The sequence below is a fragment of the Cavia porcellus genome, unplaced genomic scaffold (assembly GCF_034190915.1).
Source record: "Cavia porcellus strain 051 isolate PalLab524CR breed Dunkin Hartley unplaced genomic scaffold, mCavPor4.1 scaffold_12, whole genome shotgun sequence".
Classification (NCBI taxonomy): domain Eukaryota; kingdom Metazoa; phylum Chordata; class Mammalia; order Rodentia; family Caviidae; genus Cavia; species Cavia porcellus.
Genome location: NW_026947495.1, coordinates 80,376,632 through 80,398,963, shown reverse-complemented (window position 1 = coordinate 80,398,963; position 22,332 = coordinate 80,376,632). Strand labels below are relative to the sequence as shown.

General features: G+C 42.7%; 1 protein-coding gene across 1 annotated transcript in view; it reads left to right on the top strand.

Moving 5' to 3' along the window:
• The window catches only part of Dnah7 (dynein axonemal heavy chain 7), a 239,656-nt gene that overhangs the window by 38,660 nt on the left and 178,664 nt on the right, over positions 1–22,332 (top strand). Inside the window, exons 6-12 of the mRNA XM_023562205.2 lie at positions 4,443–4,530; positions 5,857–6,037; positions 7,734–7,809; positions 9,609–9,734; positions 15,668–15,787; positions 18,561–18,744; positions 19,428–19,607. Coding sequence (XP_023417973.1) covers positions 4,443–4,530; positions 5,857–6,037; positions 7,734–7,809; positions 9,609–9,734; positions 15,668–15,787; positions 18,561–18,744; positions 19,428–19,607 — 955 coding nt within the window. The remainder of the gene's footprint in view (positions 1–4,442; positions 4,531–5,856; positions 6,038–7,733; positions 7,810–9,608; positions 9,735–15,667; positions 15,788–18,560; positions 18,745–19,427; positions 19,608–22,332) is intronic.

The window sequence follows — 22,332 nt, the reverse complement described above, 5'->3', positions numbered from 1 at the left end:
CGTACATGTACCCCTCCTAATTAGTCCCCTCTTCCTGCTGCTGCCCAGGCAGGGGTTGCTCTGCTTTCTTTCTCTATAGGTTTACTTTTTCTAGAATTTTATAGAACTGGAATCATACAATAGGTTTGTTTTTAATGTCATTCATGCTCTTTGTTTCTGCTTTTGTTCTCAATGATACTGCTATGAACATTTGCATAAAAGTCTTCTTGTAAACATGTCTTTTAATTTTCTCTGGGTAATTACCTAGACATAGAAATGCTGGGTTATGTGGTAGGTTCAAGTTTAACTTTCTGAGGTTTCACAGAAGGTTTTCCAAGCGGCTGTACCATTTTGCATTCCCATAAAATAACGCAATTTCTTTAGTTTTGTTTCCTCTGTCTAGTGATTTTAGTAGACATGTTGCATATTATTATGTCTTTAAAATGTATTTCCTTAAATGCATTTTAATGCATGGTCATTTTTTCTTGTTTGGCACTCATATAAATTATTGGTTAAGTACCTATTCAGATATTTCACTCACTTTTCATTGGATTTCTTTATTTTGCATTGGTACAGTTCTTGTATGTTTCCTATATAAGTTCTTTTCATAGAAATCTTTTGCTGATGTTTTCTACTAGCATGTGGAGCTTATTGTTTTTATTTTTTAATGTTGTTGTTTTTGAAGTTTTAACATTTGAAAAATTTCAATTTATCATTTTTTCTTTTATTGTTCATGCCTTGGGAATCATATTTAAGAGATTTTTCTTTATATGGAGAATGATAAGATAAATGTTTAAATATTAAAACATCACAGTAAAATTACGTCACCATAACCCTAGCATACTCCTCCTTTCAAACGTCCTTACCCCCCTTGCTTGCCCCTTGTGAAGCAGTTTGGGGAAGTCCTGCTCATGAATGCGGTTCTCAGTGTGGTCCGGTGCAGTGCGTGGTGCTCCAGGAGCTGAGGCTTGTGAGGTCGCGGCTGTGTGTCCTCATCCACCCTGTCCACAGACCTGGCACCGTGTCACTTCTAGCTCTTCCCAAAAGTCTAACTGACAAGGAATCAGTCAAGAACAGTGGGCAGCCATGGAAGCACAACTGAAGACTCTCAGGAAAGAGACTTCTCCTACAACTTGAAACTGACTTCAGATCCTTGTGATCACCACCCAGGAGTGAGATCACTAGATCGGATGGAAATTCTACTGCTAGATTTGTGAGAAACCTCTATAGAACCTTCCACAATGGCTGTGCTCATTTACATTTCTACTAGAGGGTTTACTTTGGCAAGGGTTTCCTTTTCTCCATAAAGGTATCTTTCAATATCTACTACTAATATTCTACACACATGTAAAAATCAGAGGGCTTTATCCCCAATATCAGGAATTCCCTTCTCATCAGTGCTTTTTCATTATGTACCAAAGGACCTAAAACATGCAAAATGGAAAAAAAAAAAAAACAAAGAAAGAAATTAAAAGCATCTTGTTTGACGATGAAGAAGTACAATTGTCTTTATTTCTAGATAGCACCATCAAATATACAGGAAATTCTAAGGAAACTTTAAAAAGACAAGAACAAGTAAGCTTAGCAAAATCTTAGAATGTGAGATCAATAAGCAAAAATCTATTGATTTTTCTATTTAATGGCAGAGAACAACTAGATAATGAGATTATGTAATTCTATTCATACTAAAATAAAAAGAACAATACTTGGAAATAGACATTTTTAAAGTGCAACACTTGTAACATGAAAACTACCCAGTTCTATGGAAAGCATTAAATCTCTTTTTCAGAGAGATACTATCGCTCTCCTGTTTATTGTTCAACATAATTAGGGAGTCAGTCAACCTAAGTGCCCATCAACAGAAAATGCAGTAAAAATATATAGGTAATGGGATAGATTCTGCTTTAACAAATAAGGATATAGAGCTGGGAATATAGTTCAGCGGCACAGCGCCTGCTTGGCAAGCATGAGGTCATGAGTTTGATTCTCAGTACCACAAAAGAAAAGAATATCGTTATTCTCAAGTTGGATAAAATTGAGGAACACTGTGTTAGGGAAAGCCAGGCACAGACATACAAATGCCACGTGCTCTGACTTGTGAGATCTGAAACAGCTGACTCAGCGAGGAGGGTGCAGGAGGTGATCACGGGGGAGAGAATGGCTAGAGGGTGTTGAAAGGAACAGTTTTTTCTTTGAGGGGCAGCTAGGGGTCTAGCTCAGTGGCACAAGTGCCTGCCTGGAAAGCATGAGGTAGTGAGTTCAATCCTTGGCATGAAAAGAAGAAAGTTTTTTCTCTGAGAATCTTTGCGTAGTGTGTAAATATGATAAATACTAATGTACATTTCAAACTCACTAAGAGTATATTTTACATATTCTCATTATAATAAATATTTAAAGTGATAATATTTTACTGAATTTAATTATTGCACTTGTACTTATAAACTATAATATTCCTTTTTACCTCCAAATGTATAAAAGCATTAACTTCCCAATTTACAATAAATAAATTTAAAAGCTAAATTAAAAAATGCATAAAATGAGAACAAGGACTGAATAAACATGTAAACAAAAACAAAAGATCTCCCTTAATGCTGGGGAAGTTTCTTTCTTTTTCCTGTTGTTGAGAGGTTTTATCATGAGTGGCTGCTGGGCTTTGGTTAAATGCCTTTTCTCTGTCCCTGACAGTGATCTCTGGCTTTTGTCTCAGTCCTTATGTATAATCGTTTTAGTTTGTTGCTGGATTTGGTTTGCTAATATTTTATAAATTTTTGAGCATATATTCATGATTAATATGTACCCATACTTTTCTTATTATAGTCTGGAGTTTGATATCAGGTCACTGTTGGTCTTGGGGAATGAGTTGGGAATGTATTGTCATCGCTTGTATTTTCTGGAAGCGTTTATATAGAATTTGTATTATTTCTTCCTTGTTTGATAGAACTTGTTAGTGAAGGCATTTGGACCTGAACATTTTTGTATGGGAAAATTATCAGGTTACTAATTAAATTAGTTTACTTGATATATACTTTAGCATATGAAAAGCAACTAATGTGGTATTCCACACATTGCTAGAATGAAAAACAAAAGTAAAACAGTCATCTGATTGGTTGATCATTTGTTTCTGGTGAGCAGGCTCTTTGCCCTTAGCCCTAGAACGACAGAGTCACAGACTCCCAAGGTTGAAAGGGTCCTCACTCATACTGCCAGGGCAACCGTATCTGCTCCAACAGCCTTTCCGCCTTCTCTCTCCTCCCTACCTGGCCTGGCCGCATCCTTCCCAGCTCGCGTTATTCCTAGACAATGAAGAACATTTAACTCTCAGGAATCAGCTCGTGGTAAAATGAACATTTCTGCCAGTTAAAAAATCCCACAAGTCGTTAAGGTCATGCCCATTATCGTGGTAGAAGATGAACACCAATTTCTTGATTGCTGAAATATTTTACTATTGTATTGATTCCTTTTTTCTGTACAATCAGTTACATAATGGGATCCTGTCTGTGGTTAGAATAAGCAGCTCTTCTCCTTCCAACTACTGAGTACCTGGGAGATCTCCTTCTGCCCCTCTACACTCACATTCCTCTACGTGATGAACATTTCCTGAATACCTACTGTATCCTGAATTTAACAGGAACTACCCAAGTGGTGACTTTTTTCTTCATATAATTTAAATCATTGTAGTTTAGTAATTTATTTTTCTTCATATAACTTAAAGAAGGGTAATTTTCACAAAATTTTGGGTTCCCAAGTTTGCAAGAAACAAATGGGTACCCACTTTGATGTAGCATTTTAGGTGTCCAATAAACCTCCCCTCTCCACTCACCAGTTAGGGGGAAGGAGTGTTTTATTACACAGCATTACTGACAGGGTTGGAATTTAAAGCATGACACAATTATGCTGAAGAGGTTAAAGGTATTCCAGAAAAATTTACTTTTCCCTGAAGGTATGAACTGTGTATTTCTGCTGAAAAAAGTCCCAAAATGTGGCTCCGATATGACAGGCTCTGAATCGAAGTGTAAACACTACAGTATTACATGAACACATCGCCATTAAAGATGCAGAGGAGCACACAAGGTTCCGTGTCTCTCTGCTGACACGTACGTCTCTAGAGACCTAAGAGCAGTCCTTCTGAAGACTGTGTCTGTGTGTCCTTCCAAATGACCAGACTGTCTTGAATAGCGCAGCACTTGATTTCGTGGCGATGAAGAGGATGAATAACCAGCAGGAAGCCGTGGCCTTTCAACTGGGTCTTCTAAGTCACTTCCAGTGTAATGTCTCCCTGCAAACACAGAGGAAGCATGCTGGGAGGGGTATGGTGCTAAAACACATTTACACTATCTACAGAATGTCCAACAGTTTGTTTTTTTCTTGTGATTTAGTAGGAAACAGTTGATTTTATATCCATTATTTTGTGACCTAACTACCCTTGATGCATCTTTTAAACATTGTGTTTGTCATTTTCTTAGGCAACAAGAGGTTGGTTTAGAATCGGCTATCCCTGAAGAAATCAAAATTTCAAAAATGACCACCTCTGCCATAGAGAAAGACATCTTGGTAAGGAGTTACTTCTTTTGTCTGTAGAGCTGAAAATGAAAGAAGCAACCAAAGACATTTTCTGTGCTCCTCCCTTGTGGAATTCTGTGGGTACAGAAGTCAATACAGAGTCCCATCAAGTTCTTCCACTGGATTAATTAGAATAAATCTCCTTTTTACCACCTAAGGCCACAATTAGAGACCCTGAGGGCTACCACTTTCCATCTTAAAGTTAGTCTGAGTCATGCATGGCCTGTACATGCCTTTATTCTCTTTGACAAATTACTTTAATTGTGTAATAGCCCTTTACAGAGGTATTAGCTTCCTCAAGTATTTCAACTACAAAGTTCAAGATTTTTTTAAACTTTGAGACGTGGGCCTAGCTATGTTGCCCCTGCCAGACTCAGACTCCTGGATGGTGTCCTATGGCACATGTGTTATTTCTCTTTTAAGAGAGAAGAAGCTGGTGTAGGAGTTGTTCTTTCTGATCTAAAGCCTCAGTGTTCAGGTTTAGTTGCAGTGTTGGTGCTTGTGATAAATAAGGGGGTTTGGGGTTGCAGCTGGGACACTCGTCTCTGACAGGTTTGCCATCACTGTAGACCTAAAGGATCCTCTCTCCTCACTCATCTCCCAAAGAGCTGGGAGTAGGCGAGCATCACCGTTCCCACTTGTTAAAGGCTTTCACATTCCTATTTTGAAAGTATTTTGAGGACATTTAAAAAAAATACAGTGTAGATACTTGTGAAAATATAGTGAAGTTAAATACTTATTTTTTGAGAAATAATATCAGGTTTTAAGTGAATTTTGAATGAAAAAATGTGATAGCAGTTATGAAATTATATAGGGTATTATCAGGCCAGTTAGAAATTTTTCACATCCTGTTGCATAACATTTCTGTGATTAACATACAAGGGATACTAATTTGCTTTTAAGCTCTGCTTCTGATTATTAATGGTATAAGAATAAAAACTATTTTTTTCTAAATTTATAAAACACTGAGCTCTAATTCAGCATGGATTTTGTTCAGTACATCAGAAATTTGGTAATATAACTCGATATTTCATGAAGTGACATTTTAATTTTCATGAAATATATATTTTTTAATTTTAAGAGATTTCCAATAATGCTCACATGGGCTGGGGATTTAGCTCAGTGGCACAAGCACCTGCCTGGCAAGCACAAGGTTGTGAGTTCAATCCATGGTACCAAAAATAAAAGCTCACATGAATTGAAGAAAGTACTTTTTATTATTTATAAATACTTGGCTGCAGTGCTTGGATTTCCTCGGTGGTTCTCTATTTTGAGAAACACATTTCCACAGCTCATTTCCCCATCTCCTCTATGTAGAAGCATTATTATTACATCCACCATGGGATCGACACAGACCATGTAGCCCCAATGGAGGACTCCTGGCTGGAACACGTCCTGGACCTGGTCCCGCAGCATCTGAAGGTCCTCACGGACAGCATAGCTGTACTATCAGATGAAATGCGAGAAGATTATCTGCTCAGTGTGAAGAAGTCAATAGGTAAGTTGGTGGTACCCGCTGCTTATTAATCTGAATATGTGTTGCAGCATAGATGATTCTCTGCATGTGGGAAGTTAATCGCTTACGTGTGGAACTGTTTCCTGGGTTACGTTGTCCTTGCAGGGTTGCTGCATCATTTATGATTGTACACAGGTTCCATTAATGAGGTAAACCAAGAAATGATTAAAATTCAATCTATTTGTGGGGATAGATTCCGTCAATAAAGGATGGCCCTAAAGAAAATCATAGAACGTTAATTTCAAGCCCTCAAAGTATTTACAGAGCTGGGAATATAGCTCAGCATTACAGTGCCTGCAGGGTCCTGAGCTCAGTTCTCCGCGCTCCCTTATAGAGTGTCTAGTTTATGCAAGGCTTCAGGCCCCTGGGAGACAGTCTTTCCCTTCACATTCCTTCTATGGCCTATCAGTGTGAGACACAGGACGCACGTATAAGAATAGTCAAAAGTTTAAATTAAATACCAATGGGCAGTAATCTTACTGATGTCATAAATTCAAACAGGGTCACTCACCATGTTTCTGTGAACCAGGAGCTGGGGAACTGTGAGGCGAGGCCTCCTCTGGCCTCTGCCTGCTTCTGCACCTCACATTTTATCGGAACATAGTACACACTCACTTTTCTGCACATTGCCTGTGGCTGCCTTTAAGCGCCCAGGGTTGATGGAATCATTATTCTCACAAAGTTGAAAATCGTTATAATCTGACCCTTTCCATGCAGATTTTGTTGGCCCATGGTATGGAGATAAGTCTGAGTCATAAGATCAAGTTTTTCTCTTGTATTTTCAGATGAGTTCCTGCTATGTAGCCCAGGCTGGCCTCAAACTTGTGGGGGTCCTCATGTGTCACCATACCCAGCAAGAATCATTTTAAAACACTGGTTTCTGGCCCAATCTAAATTCAAATCCTTGTACTTGGAATCTGTACTTTTAAAAATGTTCTCCAATCGGCTGTGACAATAAAGCTGGTATCACGAACACTGTATTCACAGTTGGGGAAACCACGTGGCCTTCACTGAAGGCCTCATTCACTGCCTTTAAGACTCTTATTATCTCAAAAATGCAAAGATGAAAAGCCAGGGAGTGCAAGCACGGAGAGAGGCACAGCCTTACACCCTAAGGCAGAGCAGTGAGTAAAACGAGGAGAGAATCGGAGGACACACTGGAGGCCTGGACAGGGCCCTGCAGGAGGGACACAGCTGGCCAGGCGGGAAAGGAGTGGGCCACAGCAGGTGTGCGAGCAAAGTGCCCTGGCCTTGTGAGCAGTACTAGTGGCCACACGTGGGTGCTGTGGGGGTGGAGACTCCGTGGGGAAGGCCTTTGAGCAGAGAGGACAGTCTCTGAAGGGCTTCCGTCAGGGTCAGTAACATCCCTGCATTCCAGAGAGCGCTTGCTGAGAGCCAGGCGGGAGGATCAGGACTCGCTGTGAATGAAAGTCAGGGGCTGGGTGCGCTCAAAGACGCTGATGTGACCGGTTTTCTCATAAATTTTTGTAGTTTCTTGTAAATTTCTATATTTTCTTTGTAAATACACAAATAGCCCATTATTTAAAAAAAGCTCTAACAAAATTTAAGTGGTTAATTTTAATAGAACTAGTTTTATAACTGCCTGGAAATACACTATAATTAATACATTAATAATTATGTAGTAAGTCTTTATCCAACCTTTTCCATTTTCTTTCAGTTGATTTTGTTCTAAAAGACCCCAGAGAGAAGGATGATGATAAAAGGCCCAGTGAGCTCCCACCCCACCGTGCCGAGTAGGTTCCTCTGTGGGTGTGTGTTTTATGTGACCATGTCTGCATGTGTTTGTGTCTTTACACACTGGCTATATCTTTTCAGGTGTGTTTATAAATTATATCTAAACATATGCACAAAATGCCTGTAAATGCATGTGCACATATTTCATGATCTTTATTCATGTATTTAAATCTTAACATGCCACATTTACAACATTATTAATAAGTGGACAAATAGACACATGGACACCTGGATATTAAAACAAAAGAATCTGGTGGAAAACAGTGTAGGTGTTTGAGACTCCACAGCAGTTTGCACAGGCTTCAGATAGGGTAGGGGCATAAAGCTTGATGGCGGTTGGCATGAGAGACAGAGGAGCACCACTGGAGAAAATATTCATGGGTAGAATACGCGTGGATTGAAATACAGACCATCAAATGGGAAAATCCAACTGCCATATATTTCCTCTAAAAATGATTATCATTTAAGAATAAATTTCTTATATAGTTTAAAGAATGAAACTTATTTTTATATAATTAGCCAATTTAGTTTTACTTTGTTCTTTTATGTCATTTAGAAGTGCTCCAAATTATCTCCAATATGACAAAACACAACAGAACAAAACAAAACAAAAACAAAACAAAAAACCCCAAAATCCAAACCCAGGTCAGGTAGCCATTTGCACATAAATTCTATGGGAAGTGTCTTTTGTTTTGTCCTGGGGAAAGACAAACAGCATCCTTTATAGTAACTGCATAGGTAGTGGTGTGTTTATCTATGCCTGAAAAACTGGGTTACTCTTGTACTACATAATAATGTAAGACCATGTCTTTAAGATCATGAGAATAAAATATTACAGCCACAAGATGGACCTGTTGGAGCCCACAGAGACTGGGGAATATTATAAGGCCAAAATGCATGTTATGCCCAACCACACGTGGTCATGGCTGAGCGGTGCAGTGCTGTCTGGATGAGTGACTGGTCTGACCCCCTAGATGACCCTGCTCACTGTGAGTGATGGGGCCCTGCCATGCCCCAGCCCTAGGAGAGAGCACCTTTCTACTGCAGCATGGCGCTAGCCCAGGAAAAATCAAGCCCCCACCAGCAGCTGCTGAATATGTACCCATATTCATTGCCTTTGCACCACGAGAAAGCAAAAAAAAAAAAAAAAAAAAAAAAAAAAAATTGGAAGGCCTACTATAATAAACTAGGGACCATCCATGGTCTGGAAGATAAAGATGGCACTTCTGCGATGCACAGAAGAGGACTGCATAAGTCACAAGAGTCACAGAATAAATGTGTCTTCTAATGAGAATGGCAGAGAGGGACCATGGCTTGTAAGTGATTGTCACACATTAAGAGATGACCAAGGTCAAGGGTATTTCCATATCCAGCCTGGATTGTGTCCTTGAACTATTTTACGAATAAAGGAGAAATTCTGAATGTTTTATATCCTGACACCAACACAGAACCTTTGCATATGGAAGGCAGCTGGTTGTTGCCGTTTGATCACTAAGTTATTTATGGACTCAGAAGGATCAGAGAAAAAAATTAGTTACTGTCTGTGTTAAAGACACAAACCAATCACTGTTGAGGAAATTATACAAACCCATAAAGAACATGTCCCTGCTACATTTTAAAACATGATTGCATGTTTCGTTGTTCCTACAGGGATACATCATATTTTTTATTAAAATATACTCATTATTACCCCAGAAGTCCATTTATTGCAAGCACCCACCGTTGTGCTACAGCCCCAGGCCAGTACTTTCCTGTGATACTTAAAGACGATAGCTAAATGTTTCCTCTTTGGTTTCAGAATGGAAGTTTTGCCAAAACCTTGGAGGAAGTCGTTCTTCACCGCGTGTAGTTACATCAGAGATCACCTGAATGCCATGAACCCCACGATGCTGGCCGTGCTGGATTTGTGGCACAGCTCATATAAGTGAGTATTGGGAGGCCTTACTGAGATTTTAAAAAGAGAAGTGAATGTTATTGTTATCACACCTTAATTATGTTTACTATTTTAACTTCAATTTCAAACGTGTGCTGCAAATTCAATGAGTGTTCTAATGTGGTTTCAAGTGAGCCGCATGGAGGTCCACAGAACGAGAGGTGACCACTGCCTTTATTTCTACCCACTGCGCAGGGCCACACGTACTGTGAAGGTGATCACAGTTAGGGAACTGAATTGTCAGACTTTGTTCAAAGTTATGCAAAACAAGCCAGTCGTAGGGCACACATCTGTAAGTCCTAGCATTCTGGGAGGCTGAGGCAGGAGAATTGCAATTCAAGCTGAACCTGAACAATTTAGAAATTTAGAAGGACCCTATCTCAAAATAAAAAATAAAAAGGGCTGAGGGTGTCGCTCAATGAGAAGGCCTTGGGCTCAATTCCCAGTGCAAATAAATAGGTAATCTAGAACATCCGCAGCAGAGCTTAGAGACTTAGCTAATCTTGGCCAGGTGGACGGCATGGGTTGAGGCCCCCCAGAAGGCTTTGGCTCCCAGTGGCCCCAGGTTTGTTTTGGGGAGCTAAGTGGTGCTGCTGAGCTGTGCTGGGACAGAGCAGCTTGGCCCCTGGGATGAGAGAGGCTGTGTTAGCTCTGGTGGAGCTCAGGTCACTCCTGTTCCTCCAGGCCCTGGGCAGCGCTCCAGCCCTACACTCACACGAGTGCACAGTTTTAAAATCCGCACAGTGGCACGGACTGGTGTCATTTTCCTCAAGAGGGCTTCTCTCCATGCATCCCCAGAGCTGGCCTGCTCCTGCTCTATGATAGTGGAGATAGCACCTTGTCTCTAAAACTGGGGTACAGAGGGGAGTCTCAGTCACTTTCCTCTTTGCTGGGACACAGCACCTGGAGCAGCCATCTAAAAGGAGGAGGGGTTCATTTTGGCTCATGTTTCAGTCCTAATCACTGGCTGCAGGGCAGGCAGGCATGGCGAGGGGTGTGGAAATACCACTGGCCTTATGGGGGACCGGAAGCTGACAGTGAAGGGAGGAGCAGGGAAGGGAGATGAGCCGTTCCAGTGACCCGAGTCTCCCACAGACCCCCCTCCAAACAGCAGCCCAGCTATGCACCCCTGCAATCCCGTAGCCTTCCACCACGTGGTTTTGGGGGGCTACTCTAACCCATCACAGGGGTCTGAGATGTCCAGGCTCACTGCCCAGCCAAACCCACGCCCAGGGACCCCGGGTTTTACTGCACAGGGGAACAGTAAATGAGCACGATCAAGCTGGGCCAGGACCCTGAAACCGGCTTCGCCTGTCCGACTGCCTGTTCCTAGCAGCGCGTGCTCCGGCTTTTCACTGTGCGCCTGGGTTTGTTGATCTGCTTACCTCGGCTTATCATCCTCTTTACCCATCTGCTTCTCGCTTTTTATTTATTTATTTTTATTTAAAGAGAAAAAAACAGTAAAAGGCTACAAGTAATACAGAATTTCAAGAGAAAAAATATACATTAAGAATTCACTAGTTAATAGATTACATTTTGTCATCTCAGAAACAGTTGTCCAGGTTACAAAATTAAAGCATACAAAGTGGACATTAATATAGTGAGATCGCAGACAGTTCTGTTCAATGATCCAACAAAAACTCAGTAATATGGTTTTCTATCCTACACACTTAAATATACTTGCAGTTGTATCCTTCAGATCACTTTCTTTCCTCTCTTTTTTACGATAGCAATCACACATTTTGGGTTCCATTACTCCCACAGTTTTTATAACTTTTTCTTTGAAGAGGAAAACAAAACAAAACAAAACAAAACAAAACAGAACAAAGAAAAACCCAATGTGACAAACCAAAACAGAGTCAGAACAGGAGGATGGACATAGTACATAATGCTAAAAGAGAATACTAGGTGATCAACAATGGTTACCATTATGCCTCTTGTTACCCTAAAAAGAGTTGCCTATATCAGCTGGCATAAAAGAATTGAATAAAATAGTACAGAACAAGACCAATAAAACCCACATTGGAGACCTTACAGGACTTCCAAAGAAGATAATAGTCAAACCATAATGGGCATCATACAATATCTTGTTGCCTTCAGAGTGGTTGCCTATACCCTCAAACTTGATACTATTGTTTTTTATCTTTTTGATATTGGGGTTTGGACACCTTTCCTGACAAGGCCTATGGCTTCATTTTTCGTGCAGTCGTGAGGTCAGACAGTGTGGTACATCAGCTTCACCAGGATGCCATCTATTCTCAGAATTCCCAGAACACACTGAGAGCAGGGGCTCCCATGTCCATGAAGGGTGCTCCACAGACTGCTGGCCAAAGTCAGGGGGCAAGAGACTATCAGGAACCTGGCCAAGAGTCCTGATTGTCAGTCTCCAGAACGTTGCGAGAAATACAAAAACAAAGACAAGTATCGCATTCCAACAATGGCTGGGAAGTCAGTGTCTCTGGATTTGACTTCCTCTACTCCCAAATAGCCACTATTTATTTGGTCTATACCGTGATAGGTGGGGCGAGCTAAGGGTTAAAATCCATCCAAAGATTCCAACTCCAGAGGGCATAAATAATCTTACATTCGAAGGATCTTGTCCTTGAGTATAATCCTGAGATGACTTATTACAAAGGCTTAGCTGACCCCATGCTTAGAAGAATCAGTGGGAAACCCCAGAGGGGTGCTGTCAGCAGTCCCAGGCCTTCCTCTCATCGCACAGGGAAGTGTGCAAAACCAGTCACTGTGAATTTGTGGTCCCCAACAGGAGACAAAATAATGAAAGAGAAGCGAGGAGAGAAAATACCAAAGCTAGGGTAAAAAAAACTAGTAAATAACAGCTGTGTCCAAAACCAGGCCCTGCGGTGGTGGTGCAGGACGCTGACAGAGCGACAGGAAGGCCAGGACTGTGGGTGTCTGATGGCGGGCTGTGGGCGGGGGGAAAGCCCCTGCGAACCTCTGACATGCGTGTACGCGGAAACCCCGTGGGGTGCTCCCTGGATGGAAGTGGATCTGCTCACGTCGAGCCCTTCACGCCCGAGACAGCCTTGGAAACAAGTCACCATGTGCAACCAAAACAGTGCACCTGCTTTTTTTTTTTTTGGTGCTGGGACTTGAGCTCCAGCCCTGTGCTTCCCGGGCAGGCGCTGTGCCCCTGAGTTGTGTCCCTGACCCACACCTGCAGTTTTGCTAAAACAAAGGCATATAAAAAGAAGACCATAACTGAATGCCAAAATTATGTGATATAATTGACAAGTTGAATGTAAAAGACTGTTACAGTGAGCTAAGAGCTACTGTTAAGCTTGTCTCATAGGATAACATGGGTTTTTAACATTTATGAACTCACTGAGATGAACACTGGATTCCTTTCTGGTAGGTCATTCAGGATACAAATTAAATCACTTAAATATATTTAAAAGATGTTTACTGTGACTCTTACTACAAAGAATACAGAGAAGGGGGAAAAACACACTGAGAAGCTGCTCACCATCCCCCAAGGAGGACAGAATTTAAAACGTTTGACACGATGCATGTTGGGGACGCTAGGAGAACTGGGCTTCCTTTTGAGGGACCCCAGACATGCTTAGCAAACTTAGGAACTGCACCGGAATCCGGCAGTGTTTCTCCTGGGAATGGAGCCTACAGATCCACCTGGAAGTACAGGGAATTATGTCAGCACAACTTCCTTTATGTGGCATTTGCTTTTGAGTAAAAACTGGAAAAATCTAAATATCCTTCATGATGGAGCAGTTGACCAAGTGGCAATGCTTTCTCACGGTGTGTGGGTCTCACTGTACAACTGTCAAGGAGGAACGAGGGAATTGTACCAACATGGGACGGTCACCAAGATGTACTGCTGAGTGAAAATAGTGCACAGCACTCCCATCCTGTTTGAGAGAAACTGAGGAGGACTGGCCAGAGAAAAGCATGTCTCTGAGGGAGGGAAACATTCCCAGGCCGAGTGAGAAAGGGAGATACTTGGGTGGAGTTTGAGGGAGCAGCTTAGTCCCTGTAAGAAGGGAGATGATTTCTGAGAACCAGAGAAGAAAGCTGGAGGCTGATTTGATGCCGAGTCCAGGGTGATGGGCCAGAACTGTTGAAATTCCCCGCACCTGCAGGCAGGGTTGGAGCCGATGGTCCAAGTGGGTTTCGTCCTGTGATAAGTTTCCAGGACAGCGTGGCTGCAGGAGCGCTAGGCCACTGACGGTGGAGGCCGCAGGGAAAGGAGAGGAAGCGTTCAGAGGAGATGGAGGGAGGGTCACCGGTGGGTGGTGGGGGCCACGGGAGTGATTCCCGCGATTGGGGGACTCATCACTCTAAAGCTTTTTGCATCATACATAAATGGTTTCCTCTGCTGGCTAACTTTAAGTTAGTGCCTAGTGAAGGAGAAGGAGAAGAAGAAGGAGGAGGAGGAGAAGAAGAAGAAGGAAGAAGAAAGAAAGAAAGAAAGAAAGAAAGAAAGAAAGAAAGAAAGAAAGAAAGAAAGAATATCCTTCTTCCTGACTGTGGTCTCAGCCAATGATTTCAACCGCTGCTCCCCACAGGCTGACTGGAGGGGACCCGGCTGAGAAAACGGGGAGGTGTCACCATCTGTTTAGCAGTTCAGCCCCCTGACCAAATGGGAAATTATGGGACAGAGACTTCATGGGAAAGTTGCCCTGTACGGCTTTTCCATCGCAGGGCATCCTGGATGGAACCGGGCCTGAATTCTGTCTCAAGGCAAATTCTAAGGAAAGTGGCTCTGGGGCTCAGTGGCAAAGTGAACCCCAGGGCTCCTGCCCTAGCAACGATTTCTCATTGTGTTCCTTCCCAGCTGTGCATCTGTATCCGGACTTCCAGCTACAGTTTTAAAACAAAAAAGAATGTCGACCCTGTTCCCCAAGAGGCGTAGAGGGAGACAGGTGATTTTTAGTCTATGCAGTTGTGCTGCGCTGTAGAAATATTTGATGTAAAACATTCACGACGTTACTCCCTTGTCTGGCACAGGATGTCAGAAAGCTTCTCTAGCCACGGTTGTACTTATATGGTGCCTAATTATTATTAATGTCAAGTACCAGGTGCAGTACAACTGGAGATGGGTCATAGCATGTGAAAGAAATATATAAAAGTAGATTTGAAATGTGTTTTGTTTACTAACCAGTATTTTACATTGGTCTTTGGGTAAAAAACTAAATGTGACATTTTTAATACTGTGTTTACTGTCTTCCAGAGAACATTAAAATTACTCAATCACATTGTAATTAAACAGCAGTTCCTCAAGGGAAGGCATCTGTGGTTAGATGAGGGGAGTCCCATAGTGGTACTAAGAGCTGATCCTGTTTTTCATTTTGGTTAGCCATCTGCCAGAGAAAAGTCTTAACTGAGAAAATCATCATATAAGAAAGATCTGCAGCCGTGTACCCCCAGAGGGCATCGTATTAAGCGCTGTGGACTCAAGCAAGTGATAGAAAAAATTCAGACAGGTTCAAAAGATTTTGCGGGCTGAGTCTCCACGGTGGGAGAACTCCTCCACACCGTAAGGAGCACACTGTAAGGCTGCCGGTCAGGCTGCTTTGTCTTCAGAGCCTGGGTGGGTTTTGTTTCAGGAATGACTCCCGTAAGGACAGAACCTATCTCTTCTCCTTTGCTTCATTTAAAAAGCCAAATGCAATCCATGTTCCTCATCCAATCCCAGTTTTTGCATTTTTCTACTTTGCAGTAGTTTCCTAAGATCGGACTATGTTCCTGCTGAATTTATCAATATAAATTAGTTTTCACTTCAAAATATCGCATGTTCATGAATATTTATTTTTACAGAACATACTCTTAATGATAAAAACCTTAGGAATATGGTATTTTCTTTCTGAAAAGGCACCGATTAGCAAAAGTACTAACTGCCCGAGAAGCCTTCCTCTTGACTTGGCATTCACTTTTATCTCTTGCAGAAAATTACGTTTAGTCGACACAGAAGAATTCCATAATCGCCAGGATGCCCTGGAGCTGTCAATCTTCCAGAACATCGTCATGAGACACATAGAGACTGCTAAAGACATTCTGCTTAAAACGTGAGCAGAATTCCACGTGGAATTCCACGTGAGCAAACATCAGTTTGGAAATGTGGCTGGCGGGGTCTATTGTATAACTGCTTGAGAAAATCCCGTTTGCACAACTTCTGGATCATTCCCCAGAGTCTCGTGTCTGGTTGTCTTTGTCGTGATGTGTCGCCAGGTGCTCAGTGCAGCCTAGATGTGCTGGGGCTGAAATGACCGTGACTCCCAGCTCCCTTTTCCCCTTCACAGCTGCTTTCTGAGTCCGGTCTGAGAGCAGTATGGGTTTCTGTGCAGGGAGGACCATGAACTAGGCAGAAATCTATCTGACAACTACTATTAAGACATGCAAGACATGTCTTTCCTCTTGATTTTGGATAAGGAATGCAAAAAGAGCTTAAATAATGATCAGGAGGGAAAGCTGCCTTGTGTAAGTGAGCTGACAGTCTTGATGGACATTTCACTTATCAAATGGTAATTAACCATCTCCAAGGACTCACCGTTCAGAATGTTCTAGCCACGTGGGGTAATTAATGCTGTAAAATGGCAGACAGTATACCCTGGAGTGACGTGGAAAATTATCTCTATAATGGGTCATTAATTCATGTAAGAAGGACATGAAAATTAGATCAGATTTAAAATGAGAAAGGGCTCTAAACTTCTAGCATAGCTTCTGATCCCCAGACATCACTTAGAAATGCATATTGACCACTTTAGATTAAACCCTCCCTTTGCCTTTGTTCTCCAGAGTCAGGATCAAATTCTTTGTTTGATATTACTTGAAAGAATTTTAGCTTTTAATTACATGTTATGCAACATAAAAACTGAGAAGCTAAAAGTGAAATCTCATAATTAATTAAAAAGAAGAAATGACCTCTGAACACGTAAGTTGATCCATGCCTCAGGGTGACGCCCCAGGAATACACTACCACTGCCAATTTTAGCAAAATGCTTGTTGAAGTAGAAAGCACAGTACAAACCTTTACTGAAAAATTTGTGCTGAGAAAGATTGGTTAGCTCATCTCTTAGTGCTTCCTAATGGACTGTACAGGAGAGAGCTGACTGTCTGCACTTCAGCGGCCAGAGTGTTTACCTTGTCTGAAAATGCAGACCATTGGCTCGCAGTGGAGCCCTGCTTAGCCAGTGACTGACGATGACGCTGCGCCAAACCTGAAATCTGTCCCTGTCCTCGTCTCCCTGCCTCAGCAGTCGTGTGGCCCGGTGTGCAGCCTTCTGGAAACCTGTTTCTGTGCCCTGGGACTTCCCTAGTTCTTCTTCATGTCTTTTTCTGACGCCACCATCTCATCATTCCCTAAAAGTGGGGGCTCCCTCGGTCTCGTCTCTTTTCTGTATGTTCTCTTCAGAGTTTCATGACTTCCTCTGCTGTGGCTGTTTTAGAGACCTCCCGTGTTTTCTGAGTGCTAGGCCGTTATTCCTAATTTTATACTGAGGTCGTGTTAGCAGGTCTGTAACCATGTTTATCTCTCTCTCCCAATCCAGCTAGTCTTCCTGCTGTAACCCTTTCCTAGGCGATGTAGAAATCGTGTGAGGACGTTTTTGGGGTCTCTTTTGTTCGTTGCATACACCCTCGTCACCACTACCCTGCCCCACACCCTATCCTGGGTCCTGCTGTTCTGTTTTCTGTTGTGATACAATTCACTTATCAGAAAATCCGCCAGCATGCTGGCTGTAGCTGAGGGGCTCACATACATTCCCATCACTACCGACTCCAGAGCGCGCTCCTTACGGCCGAGGAGACCCGGGTTCCATCGGGAGTCACTTCCTATTCTGTGGCTGCTCGCTGCTGTGAACGCTTGGTCTGTATGGACGTGTTCTCGGTTTTCTTAGGCACATACCTAGGTAGGAATAGGATTTCTGGTATATATGGTAACGCTGTGTCTAACTTTTTGAGGAACTGACAGTGGGATGGCAGAATTTTACATTCCTATCCAAATATGTGAAGATTCCAGTTTCTTCACATCCGTGCCTGCAGGCACGGTCTTTCTTTCTGATTATTGCCATTCTGGTGGGTGTGAAGTAGCATCTTACTGTGGGTTTCATTTGCCCTTACTGACTGGTTCATTGGGCATCTTTGTACAGGTTTTGTTTATTGCCTCATGATAAATGTCTATCCAAATCCTTTACCTTACTGAGTGTCAAATTATCTGACTTCATTGTAATGCTGGCCAGGGTTGAAAACTTCACTGTCCGCTGATGTGCATGTGAAATCGCACTGCTGGTTTATCATGGAGATGCCGCCCTTTTCCATGCACACGCATTTGAAACTTTGTTTTAAATCAGTCCCTCCCCAGGGAAAGAGCAAATAAAATGCATGACTGTGTCAATTTGTCTTTAAGCAACTGTTAACAGAATAGCATGAGATACTTAGTGGGTTTAAGCTCTTTAACCAGTTATTTATTATAGCTCTAAAGTAACAAATACGTCCCCTGGAGAACAGTCAAGAGACTGAAGAAAAGCATCTCACAATGTCCAGTAGAGGTAATTCTCATATTGCTTCAAAAAGTGCAGGAAGCACTTATTCTGGAAATAAGATTTATGTCTTTATAACAGCCCATCATGGAGTTATTTTTTACTGGTTATGATTTAAAATTTCTTTCCTAAGAGAAGTGAAATATTCCAGCACTCACATTTCCGAGACTGGATAATGTCACTTAGCAATATCCTTCTTTATGATGACCTTTGGATGTCTAGAAATTACTGTTGATGCTTCATATAAGAAGAGTAATTCACCGAGAGTGCTGACTTTTAAAAAGTCTTTTGTTCTTTCAAGGTGGTTTCCAGAAGTGCAGAATATTTACTACCAAGGTAATAAAAAAAAGCAGCTGCCCACCAGTGACAACAGTGCCAAACTGGAATCTTTTTTCAACTGCGCGGCTACGCTCATGACCCTACAGCTGCAGGACCTGGCTTTGGTCTCCATGCAGGATTTCACGGACCTGATTGCGCAGCCCGCAGTGAGTCTGGCCCCGCCGCTTCCTGCCACGCGTGGTGCAGTTCTTTCAGGGAGGAAGACGAGAAGCTGTCTTTAGCACTAGAGAGCAGGAAGTACATCTTTAGACCTGTCGTACTTAAGCTGTGCAAAACAGTTAATGTCAACTCGCATATTCAGGATATGTGATTAGTATCCTGGTAGGCAAAGATTAGGGGAAATAGGTAGAAACTCCCACTTGGGAAATTGCGGTCATGAAGGCTGGGGAGAATTCCATGGGCAGTGCTTTCTCTCTCTCTCTCTCTCTCTTTCTCTCTCTCTCTCTCTCTCTGTCTCTCTCTCGCTCTCTCTCTCGCTCTCTCTCTCGCTCTCTCTCTCGCTCTCTCTCTCTTTCTTGGGAAGAACTTCCCCTTAGTTATGGTGTGGACAGGGCCTTGGAATTGGAACTTCTTTCTCTTGGGTTTAATCTTCCATGGTTCCAAAACCCACTGCTCTGTGTGTCGTCCTGTTTTTGAGACCTGGGCCCTGTGGCTAACTTGGAGGAAGGAGTCCGCCGTGTGGTCTGCTTTCAGCCGAGCTCCTGGCTGCACCGTGGAGAGCGTGGGAGCTGGTGTGGGTGTCTACAGAGTATTTACACATACACCTATAGCTATGGCTAAATGTCCTTCCCAGTGGTTATACATGTAAACATTTTTATCTTTTTCATAGGATTCTATCAGAGCTTTTGAACACCCCGGTTTCATCATGAGGCTGATTCTTGACAATGACACCATTAAATTTGAACCTGAGTTTGAGGAATACATAGATATCCTCCAAAATGTTTACGATGTCATGATTAAGGTTGTCAACTTTGTGCCAAGAGTTGAGACAAAATTGTATTCCAAATGGGTAAGTGAAAGGACCTTCTTTTTACTTAGGTTTGCATGGTGGCGTTCACCTCTCGTAACTTCTGGAAGGTATCCATAGGTGCCCTCTGCTTCCCAGAACATGAATTGCCCAGGAAGATCAGCTCAGAAAAAAAAATTACATGACCATTTTTGCATTAGCTTCTCTTGTAGAATAGATGACCTTTCCTAGGCCCCTGCTGGACACCCCCGCAAGCTTGCCGCGGGTCAGGACTCCCGATGGGTGTCTGCCTAGGACTTGGGCCAATGGCTGCAGGCCTCCATCACATTTCCCCAGCTCTGTACAGCTGTCCTGTGCTCTGTCACCCACCTCATTACTTAAACTTTCTCCGCTAAATAGCGCGCTCTTGTCTCTGTAGATCCTGTCTAAGCCATTTAAATATTACACGGACATCTGAAGCTTCCTTATCTTTCAGGGTTTTTGAGTTTTGTAACATTAGTCAGTACCATCTTCTCCCTGTTATGTTTTTAAAAATAGTTTATAGCTGTTATATGTATATCCAAGAGCACAGGGTACTAGCGGGTCAAGGTTTAAATAGCCACAGAGCTAACACCTGTGCAGCTGTAGCCCGGTGTAAGGAGCAGATACCTCTGATGCCGGAATGCTCCCATTACCCCTTCCTGTCCTCTGACCTCTAGCAAAGGAATCATCATCTTGAATCTTGAAGTTATTATTCTTAATTTTTAAAAAGGAGACTTACTAATATCTGCATATGCCTAAACTATTTGTTTAGATTTTCCATATCTTTGTAAAAGTTGAATCATTTGATGTGCAACTTGTGCCTTGCTTTATTGCACAGAACATTGTGATTGTAAAAATTTGCATTCTGGAGGCTGGGGATTTAGCTCAGCGACATAAGCACCTGCCTTGCAAGCAGGCGGTCGTGAGTTTGATCCCTGGTACCGATAAAAAAAAGCGAAAAAGACAAAAGAAAAAAAAAGTTTGCATTCTGAGCATATTATCCTCCTCACTGAGTTCCTAATTTTTACTTTCTTGTTCTCAGGAATTCTAATAAGGTCTTTTTAAAATAGGTCCAATCACTTTTGATAATTCTTTGGATTTACTCATGTGTTCACTAAGCGTTTGGTTCTTTTGATATGTATTAATTTTTGACTGTTTTATATGTAATAATTCCAGCATCTGTCTTCTTGGTCTGTCTGATTCTGCTGTTGGCTGACGCATGATCCTGGTGATTTATTGCTCTGGCTTTTTCCTCATTATGACAGGATCATGAGATGTGATCAGATGATATGCTGAATATGTAAGTGACAAGAAGTGTGCCACAGTGAAGGTCATACTGCCTTCAGTCCCCCTCCAAGTCCTCCCGTCTTTGAGCACACTTTCCCATTGTTTCTGGCACTTTCTGAAGCAGTTCTGGGGTCCTGTTCAGGGAAGGTCTTGAGTTGCTCTGTCCCCACGGTCCTGATGTTCTGAATTGATTCCGAATATTTACTTGTCACAGTCATTTGGACTCCGGGGAGAGCCAGCAGTCAGGGTGCCAGGCCCCGTGGGTGAAGTGGATGAATCTCAGCGTGTTTCCACGAGCCTGCTGTCAGATGGCACTGGGCGGCAACATCCACTGTGTTTGTTTTTGATCATGGACTCTTACAAGAGCAGACTCCAGGGCTGCTCCAGGAGTGGCCAGGGTGGGAGGAGCGTGTGTAAAGCGAACTGGAGGATTTCGAGAGGACGTAGCAAGTGTGTCTCTCTTACTCTACTGAGTTTTTAAATTTACATAGTAAATGTTTATTTCAAGCACTGCTAGTCCACATACGGACTTTGTGAGTTGTCAACTGTGGGCACAACTTTTTTTTTTTTGGTACCAGGGATCAAACTCATGGCCTCGCACTTGCCAGACAGGTTCTTATGCCATGAGCTAAATCCCTGGCCCTAGGGTACAACTTTTTAAAGTTGTTCTCTTCTTTACTAAGAAACGAGGCAAAAACAGTTCACTTCCCTTACTTTCCTCCCCTCAAGGGCTCTTTCTCAGATCTAAAGATTTGTCTCCTTGGATCCTTCATTTTCTGTGTTCGCCTCCGGTGTTCTGGCTGTGCGTGGGGTTGACTCAAGTCCTCCTGGGCTGTGGCTTTGTCCCTGGTGGCCCCCCATTCCTGCTTGGCTGTGCTGGGGAGACCAGGGGGACCAGCGACCTCCCTCCTCACTCTGGGGCCTCCCCCAGTGCTTCCCCTCTCCCGTGGCCCTGTGGCTTTCCTGTCCGGTTAGCTTCCCAGCTGTCCACGGGAATATGAGGTGAGCCCTGTTCAGCAGATTTGTGTGTTTGGAACCAGTTGTTTCCTGGGTATCAGTTCTTTACACTGTCCTAATTAGAGGTCTTCAGACACTTACTGTTTGCTTTGTTCTGTGTGTAATTCCAACACATTGGTAGCCTTCTTTTCTGTCTCAATATCCTGCCTTCTCCAAGAAGCATTGGAGGTACCCAGGGAAACAGACAAATATAAAGTTACGGGGAATTGCCCAGCTCAAGACGAGGCAGGACCCATTATAATCCCTCGAGTGCACACACTGGAGGTGATTTTGTGACTCTAAGGAGTGGCTCCAAGTTTCCTGGGTTCCTAATGTGGGGAGGACACTGTGACAGGTCTAGAGCAGGATGAATGAGGACCCTCGGAAGAAGACGTCTGGGAAGAAGAATGGTGTTTTCATTGGTGTCGCGCTCTGAGAGGTGGATCTTTCCTGGAACCTGGAA